We start from the raw sequence: 20360 nt of genomic DNA, 5'->3' as shown, positions 1-20360 counted from the left end.
TTCTGCTTTCTGAGGAAATGCAAAACTGTCTTCCACAGTGACTACACCATATTACATTGCCATCAGCAATGACTGAGCATTCCTATCTCTCCAACACCTGTAATTTTCCTTTTCTTCTTTTTTTTTTTAATAGCAGCCATTCTAATAGCTGTAAAATGGTATCTCATTGTGGTTTTGATTTGCATTTCCCTGATGGCTAATGATGTTGAGCATCTTTTCATTTGCTGTATAGTCATTTGTGTTTCTTCTTTGGAAATATGTCTGTTCAAATCTTTTGCCCACTTTTAAATTGAATTCTTTTTCTTTTTTTTAAGTTGAAGGATTTCTTTGTACATTCTGGATATTAATCCTTTATTGGATGTGCAGTTTCTAAATATATACTCCCACTGTGTTGTCACATTATTTTCATAATGAGTTCTTAGAGAAACATTTTTTTTTTCTTTCAATGAGCTCCATTCTTTTGCTGCTTTTGATTTATTGTCAAGTCTAAGAAGCTATTGCCAAACAAAAGGTTCTGAAGATGCCTCCCCAAGTTTTCTTCCAGGAGTTTTGTACTTTTTGCTCTTTGATACTTTTAAATTTGACTTTTATATATGGTATGAGGTAGGGGTCCTCCTTTATTTCCTTTTTTTTTTTGCAGTTTTCCCAGCATCATTTGTGGAAGAGACTGTTATTTTCTGACTTAATGATCTTTGCCACCTTTTCAAAAATCAGTTCATCATAAATATGAGGGTTGATTTCTGAGCTCTCAATTCTATTCCACTGATCTATATGTCTTTCTTTGCTCCAATATCATTCTGTTTTGATTACAGAGGCTTTATTATACATTTTAAGATTGGAAGATGTGTGTCCACCAAATTCATTCTTCTTTCTCAAAATGGCTTTAGCTATTTGGGGCCCCTTGCACATTCATGTGAATTAGATGATTGGCTTTTCCATTTCTGCAAAGAAGGAAGTTGGAATTTTGATTGGGATTTTATTGAACCTAAAATTTACATTTGGTGGTATCAATATTTAAATGATATTTAGTTTTCCAGTCCATTAACAGGGAATGTCCTTCCATTTATTTAGATGTTCTTTGATTTCTTTTAGTAATGTTTTGTAGTTTTCTGTGTACAAGTCCTTTACAGGCTTGGTTAGATCTATTCCTAGGTGTTTGAATCTTTTAGTTGCTTTTGTGAATAGATTTTTTCTCTTAATTTCTTCTAATTGTTCATTGCTTATATATATAAACACTAGTGATATGGGGTGTTTATCTCTAGCCATGACACGTTGCTGAATTCATATACTAACTTTAGAAACTTTGTTGTGGATTTTGCAGGATATCCTGTGTATAGATTCATATCATCCTCAAGTAGGAAAATTTTTACTTTTTTTTTTCAATATGGATGCCTTCTATTTCTTTTTCTTGACTAATTGCTCTGACAAGAACCCCCAGTACAATGTTTAATGACACTTGGTGTCAGTGGGCATCCTTGTCTTGTTCTTGATCTTAGGCGGTAAGGTTTCAATCTTCCACCATTAAGTAGAATGTCAGCTGTGGGCTTTTTATATATACACTTTAACATGTTGAGGAAGTTTCTTTCTATTCCTAGTTTTTGTGTGTTTTTATCAAGGAACGGTGCTGTATTTTGTGATATGCTTTTTCTGCATTAATTGAAATAATCATTTTTTGAGGTTTTTTTTTTCATTTAGTTAATGTGGAATATTACATTAATTGATTATCTTATATGGAACTAACCTGCATATCGGGGATAAATCACCTTTGATCATTGTGCATTATTTTTCTAATATGCTGTGGGATTCAGTTTGCTAGTATTTTTGCTGGGGATTTTTGCATCTATATTCATCTATATTTGAATCTATATTCAGAAATATTGGTTTGTAGTTTTCTTTACTTATGGTATCTTTATCCAGCTTTAGTCTGAGGGTGATGCTGGTCTAGTTGACTGAATTAGGGAGTGTTCCCCACTCTTCAACTTTTTGGAAGAATTGGAGCAGGATTGGAGTTAAATCTCATGAAATGTTTGGTCAAACTCCCCTGTGAAACTATATGGTCCTGGGATTACTTTTGGGGGAGGATTTGGACCACTGATTCAATCTCTTTACTAGAAATTGATTTGTTGAGATCTTCTATTTCTTCTTAAGACTATATACCTATATATATGTGTGTATCTTTAACTCCGTCCATTGCACCTAGGTTATATAACCTATCGCCATGTAGTTGTTCATAGTATCCTCTTATAGTTATTTTAATTTCAGAGGGGCTGATAGTAATGTTCCCCCTTTCATTTTTGATTTTTGTTATTTAAATTCTCTCTTTCTCTTCCAATCTCACTAAAGGTTTGTCAATTTTATTGATCTTTTCAAAAAAACATCTTTTGGTTTTGTTTATTCTCACCTTTGCTTTTTATTTTCTATTTCACTTATCCTTGTTCTGATCTCTGTTATTTTCTTCCTGTTGTTTACTTTGGGTTATGTTTGCTTTACTTTTTCTAGTTCTTCTAGTTTTGATATTAGGTGTGTGACTCAACATATGGTTTATCCTGGAGAATGATCCATGTGCGTTTGAGAAGAATGTATGTTCTATTTTCATTGAGTGTAATGATCTGTATATGTCTGTTAGATCCTAGTTGGTTTAGTGTATCATCCAAATTCAGTTCTCCCTTAGTGATATTCTGATTTGATGTTCTATCATCATTGTGTGGTGGTCTCTCACCAGTAATGTAGAATCATCAGTCTTTCCCTTGAAATCTGTCAGTATTTCCTTCATATAGTTTGGCACTCTGCCCTTAGGTGCACATGTATATTTATAATTATTATATCTTCTTGTTGAATTGTTACCTTTGTCCCTTGTAACTGTTTTTTACTTAAATTCTATTTTATGTCATATTATTATGGACACCCCAGCTCTCTTTTAGTTACTACTTGCATATTTTTTCCATCCTTTCACCTTCAACATAATTCTATCCTTGACATTGACAACATATCCTTATATCATGCTTTTTAAAAATATTTGTCATCTCTGCTTTTTATACAGAGAACTTAATCCATTTACATTTGAAGTCAGTAGTGATGATACAGGACTTTGTTTCACCACTTTGGCATTTAGCTTTTGTGAGTCTTATACCAGTTTTGTTTCTCCTTTCTACAAAAACCCGTTTTTATATTTATATGCTTTTTTTTCTGTTGTGTCAAATTGAGTATCTTCTTATTTCTACCCGGATTTTTTTTTTTTTAATCTGTTTGCATGTGTTTACCGTGGGGTTAAAATTTAACATTCTATTAACGTCATATTTGGTTTGATACCAACTTAAATTCAATAGCATGTGCCTATAATACTTTTCCTATATCTCTCTGTCCCCCACCACTTTTTTGTAGTTGTTAACATTTGTGTCTTTGTATATTGTATGTCCAGAAACCCAAAAAAACAGGTTTTATCATTTCTTTTTTATGTACTTACATTTTGCACCTGTAGAAAGTAGGAAATGAAGTTACATATCAAACAATACAATAATACTGGTATTTATGATTAACCAAATTGCTACCTTTTCTGCAGGTCTTTGTTTATTTATGCTGCTTTGAATCACTTGAGTCACTGTTTTGTGTCCTTTTCTTACAATCTGAAGAACGTTTTTTGCTTGTAAGGAAGATCTTGTTGTGATAAACTCCCTCAGCTTTTGTTTATCTGAGGATGACTTAATCTGTCCCTGTTTTTAAAAGATGTTCTTGCCAGATATGAAATTCTTGGTTGGCGTTTGTTTTCCTTCAGTACTTTAAGTATTTCAACCCACTGCCTTTTTGTTTCCATGGTTTCTGATGAGAAATTGGGACTCAATCTAATTGGGACTTGCTTGTATGTAACATGTTGCTTTTCTCTTGCAGCTTTCAGAACTCTCTCCTTGTCCTATGAATTTGGTAGTGTAATAAATATATGACAGTGTGTCTCTTTCCTCATGTTTATCCTGCTTGGTGTTCCTGAGCCTCTTGGATATGCATATTCACATCTTTTGCTAAGTTTGGGAATTTTCTTTCATTTCTTTTACTATTCCTTCTGCCTCTTTCTTTCTTTCTTCTCCTTTTGGGACTCCCATAATGCATATATCGATTGTAGTGGTTGATGGTATCCCCAGTTGTTTTGGACTCTTTTTCATTTTCTGTCTGCTTCTCAGCCTAATTCATTTCAAGTGTCTTGTCTTCAAGTTCACTGATTCTTTCTTCTGCCAGCTCAAATCAGCTCTTGAAACCCTCCTGGACATTTTTTCCTTGCAGTTATAATCTCCAAGTAGAGTAGTTCTGTTTGGTCCCTTTTTGAACTTTTATGTCTTTCTTAGACTTTCATATTACCCATTTATTGTTTTCCTTATGCCCTGTTTTCCTTTTTCTGTACTTTCCTTCATCTCTTCAAGCATTTTCTAAGATCATTTTTTTTTAAGGATCTGTTCAGGAAGTCCACATTCTTACCTTCTTTGTTGGCGTATTATGGATTCTTATCCTCTTCCTTTTGATGGGTTATTATTTCCTGTTTCTGTCTTTGTCTTATATTCTTAAGGCACACTGCATATTTTTACATTTTAAAATGTTAACTCTATGATTTACTCCCTGGGATGTCTATTTCTTGGCTTTGTAACTAGCTTATGATAAGATAGATATTTTCTTGGCGCTTCAGCCCTCCAATCAGGGAGTTCCGCCAAAGTTGAGTGCAGTGTGCAGAGTTTTCTCTGTTTTTCTGGGCCTCTGTTTTGTCCTAGGATTTTGCTTGTTAGTTGTTCTGGAGTTCTATTTACAGAAGTTTGCTTGGCAAGTGGCAGACCTCCCTCTCCTAGCTATTTGAATCCGGCAGGCCTTGGTACCAGACTGTCAGCCTATATAGTTTTTCACGTTCCTTTCATTGTCTCATGCTGCCTTAGCTGAAGGGCAAATTTTGGGAGGAGGAGTATTCCAGAGAGAACTTTCCCAAGTCGGTCTTTCCCAGCTAACACAAGGGTAGGAGCCACGGATGAGGCACAGAGCAGCTCCATAGTTCCCTGGTGAGGAGATCAGGAAAGGTGCCTTAAGCTTCTCCTAAGGCTCTTCAACATTGAGGTCTCCTCGCTTAGCCAGCAGATGTAGTCCTTTGGCTAACTGTCCCCTACAGCTCTGAGAAGGAACTGAGTCATTAAATCGCTACTGCCTGCACCCCGTCTGGGGAGGATTGAAACAATGGCTGCTGTCATCTTTGTCAGGGCGAAGTTGAAATGATGGCTGCTGCAGACTTTCTCTGGGGCAGGTTGCAGCAATAATTGCCCTCAAAGCTAAAAATCAGCCATCCATGGTCATTAGTCAGAAACCACACTCAAGGATCAGCCATGACATCCCTGTTCTTGGGGAAGAGGGCTCTTATATCCCTTACTGTCAGCAGCAGCTAACCTGGGACTGGACCCTTTGGAGGCATGCAATGGAGGTGGGGGATGGGTGCCATTAGGCACCTGGGAAGAAAGCAATTTACTGTTCTTTACTGTAATTTATCAGTCTCTTCCCTAGATGCTGTACAGTGTTCTTCTGGTCCCTGGGGTTTCAAAATATTTATGTCAGACAGTTACTGTCCGTTTAATAGTTGTTTGGGTACAAGGACTGAGTCCTGGAGCTTCCTACTCCACCATCCTCTCACAATCCCTTCTCTCCTTCTGTTTTGTTAATAAGGATAAAAGATCCATTTTTCTACATAAAGTTCTTCCTAAATTCAAATTATCTTCTAATTGCTTTATAGGCTTCTGTACCATAATTCCTCCAATATTTCTAGTAACATTTTGCTAATCCTTTCCTCATTCATTTATAGACATTTCTCCACTGTTTTATCATCCCTATTTACTTCACAGAATAGTTTTAGTGTCTCAGTTCTGGGATAAATTTCTAGAACAGAAACATTTTCACTATACATACTTCTTTTTTTTTTTGTGAGCACCTGGGCCTTTGCTCTCAAGGGAAGATCATGAGAGAGTAAATCCAGCCATCTATCTTGGCATTAACCTTGGTTTTTGGTAAAGCGAAATAACATAAACAAGCAAAAAAAAAAAAAAACACTTTACTCTTTCATTTCAACTGTAGAAGAAATGTCAACTTTCCTTCTTTTTTTTTTTTTTTTTTTTTTTGCATAGGCAGGCCCCGGGAATTATTGAACCTGGGTCGCCAGCATGGCAGGAGAGAACTCTGCCTGCTGAGCCGCTATGGCCCGCCTGAAATGTCAACATTTAATAGTAGTTATTCTCAAACCATAAAAATTACATCCAACCATTTATATCTCAAATTTTAACAATGGTGTTTGTTAAATCTTAACATGTGGAAGAACTTTAAAGGGCATTTAAAACCAATATTTAGTGGCCTTTAATTTAAGAAGGATAAGAAAAAACTTTTTGAAATTGCCAAATCAAGATTCTTCTAGTACATATGTCACAATTTTCTTTCAGAGCATTAATAATTTTATTTCTTAGTTTGTTGATTATCTATAAGGCAACTTTAATATCTGCACTTCCATAAGTTATACTTCCAAGGATTTTTTATTGTTTGTCTTACATATTTGTCAATTGTCTTTATTTTGTCAGAAAATCTAGTCATAGTCTAAGTTTTCTCATGAAGTATTGTGCTACTACATAGTGAATTCCAAGGGATAGAATTGCCTTTGAGTTTATTATAGTTTGATATTCATTTTAATTTACAAAAATTCATACTGCAGAAGTGTAGTTTGAATTATTTTATATTAACCAGAAGACACAAAATCATTTGATTTAATTTAATTGTTTCTAATTATTTTGTCAAGGTTTTTTAATGAAAAGCCAACCTGGGATATATTCAAGCAGTTCTTATGGGGTCCAGCATTTATGGTTACTCCCGTGTTGGAACCTGTAAGTCCTCACATTATTTTTCACAAGATATTTTTCCTCAGTTTACATGTTTTTAATCACTATGTATTTAAATTCCAGAATGTTGATGTTGTAAGAGGCTACATCCCTAATGCTCGGTGGTTTGATTACCATACAGTAAGTATCTAAGGAATTCTGGGGAATGGGGTATACATAAATGGATAAGAACTTGGCCCTAGCCTTCGCATAAATGTTTATTTGTTTTACTTTCCACTTAAAAAAAACAAGATTTTTTTTGCTAATTATAGCTGAAGCAAATTAACACACAGTGAAAAGAGAGTTAATTTATTCTGTTATAGCTAGTTATGTAGTCATTGATTTATTTTAGTAAATAACCAAGTGGAAGGTGCATATTGTACACAAAAAGGTCATTGCCTTTTATTGAATATGCAAAATAATAATTAACTGTGATGCACTCCTTCCAAGAATAATGTGCATCACAAGTCAGAGACAGCTTTTGTGACCTTTCAGAAGTCCACAAATTTTCTGTGTGTTAGCGCTACAAAAATAAGTAGCTATACATAAAACCAACTACATATTTTAAACAACTTGTTTTCCTAAATAAATGTTGTGCTTTAATTATTATTTATTTATTTATTTGTTTATTTATTTTTTGCATGGGCAGGGACCAGGAATTGAACCCAGGTTTCTGGCATGGCAAACAAGAACTCTGCCTGCTGAGCCACTGTGGCCCACCCTGTGCTTTTATTATTTTTAAACTTAAAAGAGTTATTATTTGATTTTATAGGTGGACCCCATCAAAGAATTAGGTGTACCCAACCTGCTGATGATTCCACTTCTTTCTGCTCTTGTTCTTCCTCCCAACTCTAACGTTCCCAGGGCCAAGATATTGGTATCAGAAAACAATTTGAAGAATTCAGTGCTCCTTTGCATAAAATAAATCTACATGTCCGTGGAGGCCACATTCTACCATGTCAAGAGCCTGCTCGAAACACGTTTTTCAGGTAAGTGAAGTATTTTTGTAGTTCGGATTTAAATATTGCCATACCATATTGAAATTGACAGGAATTGAGAAGGGTCTGAGTTTTACCCTACTTGCAAGCAAGAACAAGTTGGCCTGCCACAGATTTATGGATGCTGTGTCAAAGACAAAGAACTTCAATGCTCACAGCAAACAAGAAGTGTGAGTTTCATGTTTGCTTCAGTTTTCCTTGCCCGTCCAGGCCTCATTGGGGGTTCTATAGAATGGCCCAAGCAAATGCGGCACATGCAGTGGATTTGAGTCACAGCTGAGGAACCCCAGGTTTAGAGAACACCAGTCCTTATAAAAGGCTGCAAACAATCCTCTTCATCAATTTCTTTAATGTGAGACATACTGTTTATTATATTGCATAGTATCAAACAAACAAACACACAGAAAACTCCAAAACATGCCTTCTGCTTCGCTGTCTTGGCTCTAAAAAACATCCTTGGAAAGATAGTTCATGAGAAAAACTATCAGTGTCTCTGTTTGCAACACTTGCAAACATGTAAGAGACTCATGAAAAATTGTCTTCCACCAAGATATTCTTTCTTAAAGTAGGGAAGCTTTCCAGATCCAAAATACAAATGAAAACGATTTCCTCTGTCTATACTATACAGAGTAATTAACAAATGAATGTCTTTTGTTTTCAATTGCTGTCTTCAGTGAAGTCCTCGTCTTTCTTTCTACCTGTGATAATGTGGAAAGAACTAATATTTACTCTATGAAAAACATGATTTTGCCTTTTATGACCCTTTTTTAGAAACTCTAAGCCAATGCCATTGCAAAGGCTCTTTGCATCTCTTCTTTTTCCTTTTCTTTGTTTATCCTCCATCTGTCTGCCCTCTGAAATATTCCCAGACTCATTGTGATTCATGAAAACATAGATATCTATTGACAATGTCACTACTTCTTCAATACTATGCCCTACTGCTGTCCACAGAGAATCCACACCTCTTTCTCAGTCATCTTGGCCCATTTAAGGATGAAAGCCCACATTTTTTATCCCTCACCATTCATAACTGATATCTAACCAGGACCCTCTCCTTTGGCATGACCCCTTATATGATATTGTCACTCCATAGCATGTCTCACTTACCAGAGATCAAATGTTCATTCTATCTCCTGTCACTGATATAAGAGTGAGACTTTTATCAGTCTTAAACTATTTATTTCTACTATTTAAATTCCTCGCTTAGATATTTAGATTCTAGGGAGTTCAGTTCCTGTATCCTCTTCTCCTCTCATGCAATATTCACCCTTTCGGTGATCTATCTGTTGATAGACCCATTTGGCACAACTAGACTTTATCTTCCTCCTGAACAACAAGCCTACATTTTAATTATTATTCTACCTTGATATTGATATTATAACTTGATATTGATAAAAGGGAAGAAAAGTATTGCAATTCATAACTGAATGCTTCACAGAGGAGACAAATCATAAGCTTTATTTTTATAATAAGAGAGAGGAGAGAGACGTTTCTGGATGTTTTCAGGTGTTTGGTACAGTAAATACAGTACTGAGATTAGATGTATATACAAGGTAGAATGCAAATTGTGAGATTTTTTAGTTTCATTTTAATGTGTTGGAAAATTAGGAATTCAAGATTTTTGATATTGCTAATAAGATATATGTTTATATATATATTTATATATATTATATATATTTTATATATATATTGCAGTGACTCCAAACTAAAATAGGTATGTAAATTTATGGTAATATATGTGTACATTTTCTATTTGGAAAATCTCAAGTTACTGTAGAGATTTGAACTCTATTATTTTGGAAATTTAGGAGACTTGCATGTCTTCAATATTTGTGATTGGAAAAAACACAGGGCTAAACATGCTTTGTCTGAAAAATACTTTCTTAGCAATATGAGGCCATAAAACATAGTTGCTTCTTGCAAGTTGCTGCACAAAAAGCATAGAAGCAGGCACTTTAATTCACAAATATTTCTATGTGTGAATAGGCACAGTGTGGGAGGTATTTTCTTCTCCAAGTTTCAAACATAAGACTTTGTAGCTACTCTATACATTCTTATAATAATCACAGTGATAGTGATTAGTTTATTTATGGAACTATGAGGAAGACTTAAGGCATGAGAGAGTAAAAATATGCTATTAAAACGTTAATACTTAATGATCAGTGAAAGAATTACCAGAGGCAAGACAAATATATCCATAAACTTAATGTGCTTTTAATTATACAAATGAGGTCAGTTCTGATTTGTTACAGTAAGTGAACTAGTGAGATGAGAAGACATGCACAATACTTTCTATTAAATATGAACATTCATTTCATTCCCATTACCTCATTGGAAAATAATATCCTTTCATTACCTTTATGCAAAGCAGTTTGCATTCTCTTTAGATAGTATATTTAACTCTGTTCCTTTGGAAACTTATACAGATGTTTTATCATCCCGAGACATATGCTATTCTACAAGCATTGATAAAATCATATATTCCTCTCTTATAGTCGACAAAATTACATGAAACTCCTCGTTGCTGTGGATGATAATCAGACAGCCCAAGGATCTCTATTTTGGGATGATGGAGACAGTATAGGTGAGTGTTCCATTTAGTAGATAAAAATAACTGACAACTTCCTTATTCCCTCATACTACTTTTATGTTGCATACTCTTGTACTTTGGAAACTGAATATAAAACTGTCAAAATTATTCAAAGCTAAGAGAGTTGAACAGTTAATTGAATGAACTTAAAAAATATTGGTGCAAACATTTAAAAACTTTCCTCTTATTCTAAATATAGTTCATCCTTATGGTAATATTTCTGGAAAAGTAAGAGACTTGTGCAGGCAGGAATTGTGTATTGATCATCTTTCTACTCCCAGAAGCCAGCACAGGTGTTATTCACGTAAAAGACATTCAACATATATGAGTTCAACTGAACTGAACAGCCAATGTATACATATTGATGCAAGGGATGTCTCTAAAACAGGAAGCTATCCAGAAACCAAATCCAAATTTAGTCTCTGTGCTTTGTGGCTATTAAAAATATATTTTCAGCATGGCTTTTGCATGAGAAGATGTCCTTAAACTTGGGTCTATGTCTACTCCTACATCACAATCCTTCAAGGCAGATTGAGCTTTCAGCTTCTAGTAGTGTACTCTCTACTGACCATCGGCATCACCTAGGATAATTTGTTAAAAAATGCAGACTCGGGTGCCCATCCAAATTCCACTGGTTTGGGGAAGAAGTTTAGGGATCTGCCTTTGAGCAGAATGTCCCGAGTGATTCTCAAACTGTGAGTAAGCACCAGTAGAAGTTCAAGTTTACTGATTGCCCTCAACAGCTCTGCTAGATAGGGATTCAGATCATTCTTTTAATATTTCTCTAACACAAACCTTAGTCATAACAGCAAACACCGGTGTAGTACCGAAGATATCATGGGGCAGTTCACTGCAATTTAAATAAGTGATCCACAGATAATAGACTTTTTGTTAATAGCAAAGACATTTATCTTTCATATTTTTGAATAAATCATGTTTAGTATTCTGCAACCATAAGAAATGGGAATCTACTAGTATATGAAGCATATTAGGGATTTGGTAGAATAGTATTGTATGTTAGTAAGCAAGCTTCTAAGAAAACCTTTACCTAATATCTTATAATTTAGAAGTAGAAGAAATGAATCCTTATCATTTATAGGTTATATAGTTATAACCCTATGCTTTTAGGGCCCTAACCTTCATTACCACATTAATTGAGGGACCACATCAAAGTTTGCAGTCCTTCTTTCTCATGGGGCCCAGCAGGATGGATTTTATGTTTGCTAACAATTTTCCTGGGGTGTAAAGTTGCAAGATGAATAATTTGCATCCTTGTTATGGAATCTTTGGATCTCACAGTTGACGAAATTGGGTTAATTCAATCCAACAGTTAGCGAAGTTTAGCAATCTTGAATAAACATGCATATTTCAGTACAGAGAGAAAAACTTTGGGGCAGAATATCATTTAATCTCAGTGTAGGTAAAATTAATTGCAAAGTAAGTAATTCTCAGTGTATTGATGAATACAATGCTGATTCACTTTGTGTCTTATACATACTTGTTTGTTTTTACATGTAAGCACAATCTTAGAAACAGTGGAAACCTGTGCTTGAATCTAATCCTTGACACTGATTAGTTCTTTCACTTTGGACAATATATTTAACTTCTTAGGGACTCACTTGCTCTTCTATACAGTGGGGATATTGATAATTCTTATCTCTTATAGTAGTTGTGGTAAAGTACTTGAAATTTGGCAAATAGTAGACACTCAGTAAATTTTAGTTTTTTTAGGCTTATTTTTTTAATTGATTTTAAAATAAAAAGTTCATATTTTAGATAAAAGGTGTGTATAAACCCATAAGTATTTTTGTGAGAATATTACTTCTATTGACCTGCAGCAATCTCTAACAATTGAATATTATCTCAAATAACACTAGAGTGAGTTATTTCCATATTCTTTTCCCTTTTTAAATATTAATCTATTATCAGTCCTTGAGATGGGAAGCAAGTATCCAACATCAATGCTGTCAAATGCTGTTTAATCTTTGGCTTCTTCTCATCCTCCCAGAAGCTTTGGGTTAAAGTGATTTTAGACCTGACATTGCTTTTGTGTTCTCCCCTCCTAACCCCCCCCATCACAACTTACCCCATCCTTTTAGAGCTGTCTTTGGTGATGCATCATTCCTATTTTAGCGCTTCTTGGATTGTGATGGGACAAGTTAAATTATCACAGAGAAAAATTAGATGTGCATTGATAATATTTGGTAGTCTATGTATGGATAAAGAAAAGCAAAATATACTAGTATTTACTATTGTTCTTCTTTTAAAATAAAAGTATACCATTTATTTTCTCTACAGACACCTATGAAAGAGAGCTATATACCATGGTACAGTTTAATTTAAACAAGGTGTGTATTCATGTGAGATAATTTATATGCTATTGTATGAAAAACATTTGTAATTTTGCAGCTATACTTATTTTATAAAGTATCATTGCAAACTTTAAATATACAGACAAATTTCAAATATTTGAAAATAAATGTTATCTGTATAATATTTCAAATATACAGATAAATGATTTATTACTCTATAAATTTAGAACCACTTGGATTAGTGGATATATATTTTAAATATTCAATTATTCTTGCAAATGAATGGTTTGAACTATTTTTCTTTACCTTTATAGTCCAACTTGACAAGCACTGTATTGAAAAATGGCTATGTGAATAAAAGTGAAATGAGACTTGGACTCATCGATGTATGGGGAAAAGGAAAGACTCCTGTCAATGTGGTTAATCTCATATATAATGGAAATAAACAATCAGTTAAATTTACTCAAGAAGCAGACAAGGAGGTAAGTGACATCAAAATACGTATTAAGCAGAGCTGTTTAAAATCCTTACATGAATTTCTTATATTTCTCGGCCCTAAAGAAATACAGTTACGGGTCAGCTATGGTTTTTCTGATTTATTCCTTTTCATTACAGTTGCATATTTATTTTCATATTATCATCCTTTTAATTTATCATAAAATCTCAATCCAGTATTCTATTTTTAATTGTCCTGACATAATCAAAGCAAGATTAAATTTACATTACATCTCTAAATCACTCTTAGCCCCTATATAAGGTGCCTCAAGTTTTTAAAAATAAAATATCTACATTGAAATGTTGACTATGTTGGAGATATAACATATTCAAAAATTCTTGCAAAATTAATAGAGCTGTCTACTAGCACCCGCAAATACAGGTGTATGAGTGATGTTAGGCAGAACACTAAATGAAGAGTCAGGATTTTGTGTTAAATTTCCATTGCACCAATAATTAGCTTTCTGCTTTGAATAAATGATTTCAGACCTCCTTTTTTTCTCTCCAAATGAATAAATATATGCAAGTAAACAATTTCTTACTTTCTTTACAATTCTAAATTCTGTAAACCTGGGTCTTGAAAAGGTAGATTTTAAACAACCTATAAGAATATAGCTAACTGCTATAACTCTCTGATCCAAATTTAAAGCTATGATTTCATTACTAAAACTGCTTAAGAGTATGTGTGTGCATACATGTTTATATTTAAAGCTGAATAAAAACAAGTTTTAATCAATCGCTTTAGAATTTAGAGGAATCTTAAAGGAACTTAAAGAAACTTAAATTTATTTGCAAAGTAGCCAGTTATTTAACTGACTTCAACTTAAAAAAGTAACCTATCTTATGTACTGTCTTAAGTCCCTATAGATTTCAATAGTATGTTAGAGTTGGACAGGACTTCAACGACCAATCCATCGAGTTGACATTTAACAGCCGCCCTTCCTGCTGCTTTGTAGCAAAGCAGGGTTTCCTCTTTTATATGAAATTATGTCTTTCTTGCTATTTTGGCATGAAAATACCCCTTATTCCTGGAAATCATGGCAAGATTCAGAATTAGAGCTAGTATTTTTAATGTCATTTCCTTGGTCAAATAAAAGTTGATAATATACTGCCTCAAATCTATTTTTTTTATTTTATTGTTTATGACATTTTATATAAATTTTACATTTATAAAATTCCAAAGTAAGGGAATCTGATCTAGACCAGCTGTCTTGTGTGACAGATCAGGAAACTGAATCCCAATGTTTGGCAAGGTTACATAGCCCAAAACAAAGTTTTGTCTCATTCTCTAGTATTTAATCAGATAAAAAAAGAGAATAGTTTGCTTGTGTATTTCCTTGCTCTTTATTAAGTACTACGATAGAGAAAAAGTTAGCAATTTTTATTATAAAAATAGTCTAAATAAAATCATCATCTGAACAATGCAAAAAACATTTTCACGTATAGGGTATCATTTCAAGTTTATTTTGACCAATTACTTAGCACAAAAACATATTTATAAAGAAAATTTATTGCATTGTTTTCAATCATATTCACAAGGATTTTATGTATTAAGAAATAACTCTGATAATGTTTCATTACCCCAGAGATTCCAGAAGAAAATATTTACTGCAACCACTAACAACGTAATCCTGCATTTAACTTCCACAAAAGTTAATGAGCACCTACAATTTGCCCGGATCTCATAGACTGTGGGCAAAGTAGAGTGTGGCAAATTTCTTTCTCTATCCTACTTGCCCTTCTCCATAGGTGTGGGGATTCTAAACAAAGATGATTCAATTCTTCTATCCATTAAAAATTTTTAACACATTTTCTTAGCAACGATTACACCCGGTGGATTTTTATATATGGTATTAAGAGCTATAAGGTATACTCGTTGCTATTCAATCTTAACATAAAGGATCGAGCTTAAGTTTTGATATGACAGATCAGTTTCAAGCAAAAAAAATTATTTCAACTTTTCTGTTTTAAACTCTTCTACTATAATGTGTGACAAATATATCGTAAATTGCTATACTTTTGTGGGGAATACATTTTGTAAAGCTCCTGGGAGAGGGCTTGGAATATGGAAGGCAGTAAAGGAAAGTGGACTCTCTCCACCTTCTCTTGCATGTTTGGTGGTTGAATCCAATTGTTCTAAGCTAAAGACAGAGAGTGAAGACTCAGACAGATGTACTGGAGAAACATCACCAATGGCAAAGCTTTGTGGAATCATTATATCATAAAAATACCACAGATGATTGTTTGCCAATAGCTGTTTAATTGGCCATCTCCATAATTAGCTTCTACACAGTCTGAGTCTCTCTAAGGAAAGTAAGTGTTGCACAGAAATTTTAAAACATTGACAATAAATTCAGTGTCCTAAGCCCTTTGAGATAGATATGGAAGAAAATAAATTTCTTAAACTAAATTTTGGTTGTAGATGACTAGGTATTTCATGGTAGAGAAGCATAGAAAAACATGTAGTACAATTATAAATAACTCCATATTTCAAAGAGTCGTGTGGAAAGAGTAAGTGAAAAGAAATCAAGGTAATTGGATAATAGTCTCAATTTTTCACTGTCCTTTGACAAGGCATTGCAACTCTTAAGGATTTTTTTCATTATCTGTAACATGGGTTCATTGGATGAGATTATTGCTCAAATGTTTGTGAACTCTTAGGAACAATAATTAACCAAAATTAAAAACAAATAAGAGAGTATATCTTGTTTATTTAGGGAATATTTGTATATGGAAAGTCTTCTTTAAATATGCTCTTCTGATTATACAATCTGATGTTTTAAATCTTTTTTTAGATATTGAATATTGATCTGAAAATGAATAATGTTAGTCTGGATCAACCAATAGAAATCTACTGGTCATGAAGATCACCACTGATTTGAATGGTTAAAGGGAAGTTAACATTGGGATTGAAGTTTCACAGCACTTGGAATTTCCCATCTTCACTGGCTTCTAATATTCTGTAAAAATATAATATACATAGCATCTATTTAAATGTTATTACACAAAATATAGTGATGCAAAAAGATATTTTTTTATGTTAATGCAGACTGGATCCAAATTTTGTAACAAGTTTAACAGGATTTGGATTTTTCTAGGCACACTTGTTAAGGATCATCCTGGCTATTAAATATATATGTGTATAACTAAAATATAATTGAAACAGATAATTTTTATAAATAGTAAGTGAAATGTTTTTGCTATTGTAAATTGCATACAGTATTTTCTTTAATATTTAATTAAATTCTTGTGTAGATTTAATTGGAAAACAAAAAATAAAATATATTTAAGTATATGGAAGAGTAAATTTTCTCATTAATTTCTTAAAGGATATCCAAATTTCATTTTCTGGCTTTGTTTTGTACACAGGAGAAAAAAACATGACTGTGTGTTCTATTTAGAAAGTTTAACAAATCATCCTGGATCAGTCATTAAATTTGGAGGATTCTTAAGATTGTGACCTAGAAGAGTTTTCGTTGGTCTTTATAAAACTTAAGCTGCTTAGAATTTATTTAATAAACTAGTATCTGTGATTTGATATAGTTCTTTTATAAAGCATGGGTTAGGATATTGTAATAATGGAATTATTTAAGATTCAAAACTCAGAGTACAAGGACAAGGACAAATGATGATGATAATGATGATAGAAATATTACAACACTTAAATTACTCCAAGGAATATTATAGCAATTGAAGGGATTTGACAAACTGATGACAAATTATATATCCAAGTGCTGGCAAGGAATCCAAGGGCACTATTGATGGGAATATAAATGGATGCAGCTGTCTTGGGAACATAGTCATGTAGTATCCAGTGACATTAAGGCTGAGTGATCCCTCAGACCCTAAGTTCCACCTTTCACATGCTTTCACAGAGGTGAACCAAATATCACTGCTTGTTGTTGAGAAAGAAAAAAATGAATCATTGACCAGTGTCAGCAGGGAGTTGGCTTGGCTCTAAGATAGAGGGCAAGGTCTTTTTCTTTTGAACATAAACAATTTCACAGAACATCAGCATCAAAACAAGATCATTGCACAACCACAATGGAGCAAGATATAAACAGGAACTCTATGTAATAAGGTCTGAGTACTGAAAACAATGAGAACATTCTACAAAGCACCCAAAATGACCAAACATTCTCTTCTCTGAACTAATAGGACTCCCTTTTTTAAAAAATCAATTAGAGCTTTAGAAAAATCATTAATATAACCTATCCAACTGCATCACTTTCTGAAAGCAGCCAATCCAAAGCAAAGTCATGCTTCTTTGAACCCTCTCCCATATCTCATGACAAAAACCGAAATCCTAAAACAGCCCCTATACTCCACACCAACTTTCTCTCACTGAGGTACTCCACAGTTTTCCAAGATTTTTAACTCCTTTCTTGAAATCAGCCAATAAACCTAACTTTGACTAGAGGTGTGTTTTTCAATAGCCTCTGAGTAACAAGCATTGACTTTGTCTTTTGTAGCAAAGCAATGGAGATAACATTTTCTGGTAGGACTCTTGATGAAAAATACATTTTGTGGGGGAGGATTCAGTTGCTTTGTAACAAGAAATTTTGTTCCCAATCTGACCTCCAAATTAGTTAAAAGACATTAGTCTTAAATATAAACTAACTGATGTGATATGATTATTAATACATCAGATACTGAATTTCACTTTCAATGCCATGTTTCAAATGTAAAAATTGAAGGACTTTTAGGTATACATTTGAAGTTGGAATGATTACCTATGCTTGGGTCCCTACCCACATAATGAGATTTTTATACTTGCATCTCCCAAACAACCTAAAGCAGTCTATGCTCCCATCTGTGCCACAACTATCATACCTGATAATATCTCTAAGAGACATAGAACTTTTCATTGTGTGGGCAAGAAATAACTGACTCATGGGGGGGTCTTAAAGCTATCAAAATACCATTCTTTCCACACTGTACTAGCTTTCTATTTCTGTATAACAAACCACTACAAGCTTAGTAGCTTAAAACACAATGTGTTTATCATCTCGTGTTTTCTGTGTGTCAGGAATCTTGTCATGGCTTATCTGTTCAGGTTCTTACAAGGCCACAGTCAATGTGTTAACCTGAAGGGGTACTTTTCATTCCTACAGCTGCAAGAAAATAAATTCTACCAACAACCTAAGTCAACTCAAAAGCACAGTTTTCTCTACTTCCTTGTCATACGGGCTTCTTCAACATGGCCTCTTCATCAAATAGCAAGAAGAACCTCAAGGGCAATTCTATTAGTAGGATGGGATGGTATATAATGTAATTTTATTGAGAAGTGACATCCCATGAACTCTGTTATATTCCATGGGTTACAGCAAGGCATAGGTCTTGCCTAGACTGAGGGGAGGTAATGACACAAAGGCATAAATACCAGGTAGTGGAGATCATGAGGCCATCTTAAAGGCTGCCTCACGTACTCTCCCAAACTTATTCATTTGCCAAACCCTTGTTGGAGTTCTTAAGCAACTCTTACCTCTGGTAACTGACTCTTCCCTTTTCTTCCTTGCTTCTAGGGTAGACGGGAGACAGTTGTAAAGTATGCCAAATTTTATTTCCATTGTGACATCTATATGTAATGTCCACCTTATTTGGACAAGAATGAACTTTGGGTTTCCGTTACTCATCTCAATTCTGAAGTAAGATAAACTTCAGTCATTCTGTAGCAAGATCTTTCACTAGCGAAAGGGATGAGCCTAAATTATATGTACATGATGGAACACTATACAACAATTTGAAAGCTGAACGAAGATTCTGTATATTGCAACATGGGTAGAACTTACAAATATCGTGATAAGTAAAAAAAAAATTTAAAAGGGAGTAGAATGATATTAATATTTGTTTCTCATTACCTTTATGCAAATATAAAAACATGCTCATGCAAAATGAAACATGTATTTTTCACAGAGTCACATATAAGTAAATAAATCTGAAGAAGAAGCTGAATTGAAGGGACTTCAATACATGAGAATGCATACCTGATTGTAGAGAAGAGTGGATTTAAGGATAGGAAATGAAGAGGAGAACATAAATAAATAAAATATGAAAAACAGTGAGACTTTCCCAAATATGAGATTATAGCATGCCATAAACTATAGAATATCACCAAATCAGTTCTCTGCATGCAAGGGTAAAAAGAGAAGGGGAGTGTACTATGTAAAAGATAAAGAAATGGAACTTGTTAGAAATACTGTTTAAGTAATGTGAGGATCCAGGGTTTGAATCTGGAAATGTTCGGCTCTCGTGGTAGAAGCTAATATCCACTTAACCTAGTTTGCAAGCTGGTGGAATGCAATATGTCAGAAACAGAATGACTTTTAAAAATGGGAATTTAATAAGTTGCTAGTTTATAGTTCTAAGGCTGAGATAATGTCCCAGTTAAAGCAAGTCCATAGAAATGTCCAATCAAAGGCATCCAGGGAAAGATACATTGGTTCAAGAAGGCCGATGAAGTTCAGGGTTTCTCTCTCAAGTGAGAAGGCACATGGCGAACACAGTCAGGGTTTCTCTCTCAGCTGGAAGGACACATGGCGAACATGGAGTCATCTGCTAGCTTTCTCTCCTGGCTTCCAGTTTCATGAAGCTCCCCGGGAGGCATTTTCCTTCTTCATCTCCAAAGGTCGCTGGCTCGTGGACTCTGCTTCGTGGTGCTGCAGCATTCTCTGCTCTCTTCAAATCTCCATTCTCCAAAATGTTTCCTCTTTTATAGGACTTCAGAAACTTATCAAGACCCACCCAAATAGGTGGAGACCTGTCATCACCTAATCCAGCTTAACAACCACTCTTGATTAAATCACATCTCCAGGGAGATGATCTGATTACAGAGTCAAATATACAGTATTGAATAGGAATTATTCTACCTTTACGAAATGGGATTTTGATTAAAACATGACTTTTCTAGGGGACATACATCCTTTCAAACCAGCACACCGCTATACTTACTGCCTCAGTAATAAATCAGATCATATTATTCCCTGCACAAAAACAGGCTAAGAGTTCTCCAGAGAAACAGAACTGATGTGATACATGTATATATAGGTTAACAGACTTATTATAGGAATTGGTTTACACAACGATGGGG

The 20360-nt window shown here is 34.1% G+C and overlaps 1 protein-coding gene across 3 annotated transcripts in view; it reads left to right on the top strand.

Annotated features, from left to right (window-relative positions):
- The window catches only part of SI (sucrase-isomaltase), a 106199-nt gene extending 89626 nt beyond the window's left edge, over window positions 1-16573 (top strand). For 2 of the 3 annotated variants that reach the window (XM_077160951.1, XM_077160950.1), the window contains exons 42-48: window positions 6797-6881; window positions 6960-7016; window positions 7740-7864; window positions 10369-10457; window positions 12762-12811; window positions 13090-13257; window positions 16066-16573. In XM_077160951.1, the coding sequence (XP_077017066.1) occupies window positions 6797-6881; window positions 6960-7016; window positions 7740-7864; window positions 10369-10457; window positions 12762-12811; window positions 13090-13257; window positions 16066-16134 (643 nt within the window). In that variant the 3' untranslated portion in view covers window positions 16135-16573. The remainder of the gene's footprint in view (window positions 1-6796; window positions 6882-6959; window positions 7017-7739; window positions 7865-10368; window positions 10458-12761; window positions 12812-13089; window positions 13258-16065) is intronic. The other variant, XM_077160949.1, reaches the window with a different exon arrangement.
- The last annotated feature ends 3787 nt before the right edge of the window (window positions 16574-20360 follow it).

Source organism: Tamandua tetradactyla, chromosome 5 (genome assembly GCF_023851605.1).
Source record: "Tamandua tetradactyla isolate mTamTet1 chromosome 5, mTamTet1.pri, whole genome shotgun sequence".
In the NCBI taxonomy this organism is placed as follows: Eukaryota; Metazoa; Chordata; class Mammalia; order Pilosa; family Myrmecophagidae; genus Tamandua; species Tamandua tetradactyla.
This window is presented reverse-complemented; position numbering and strand designations above follow the sequence as displayed.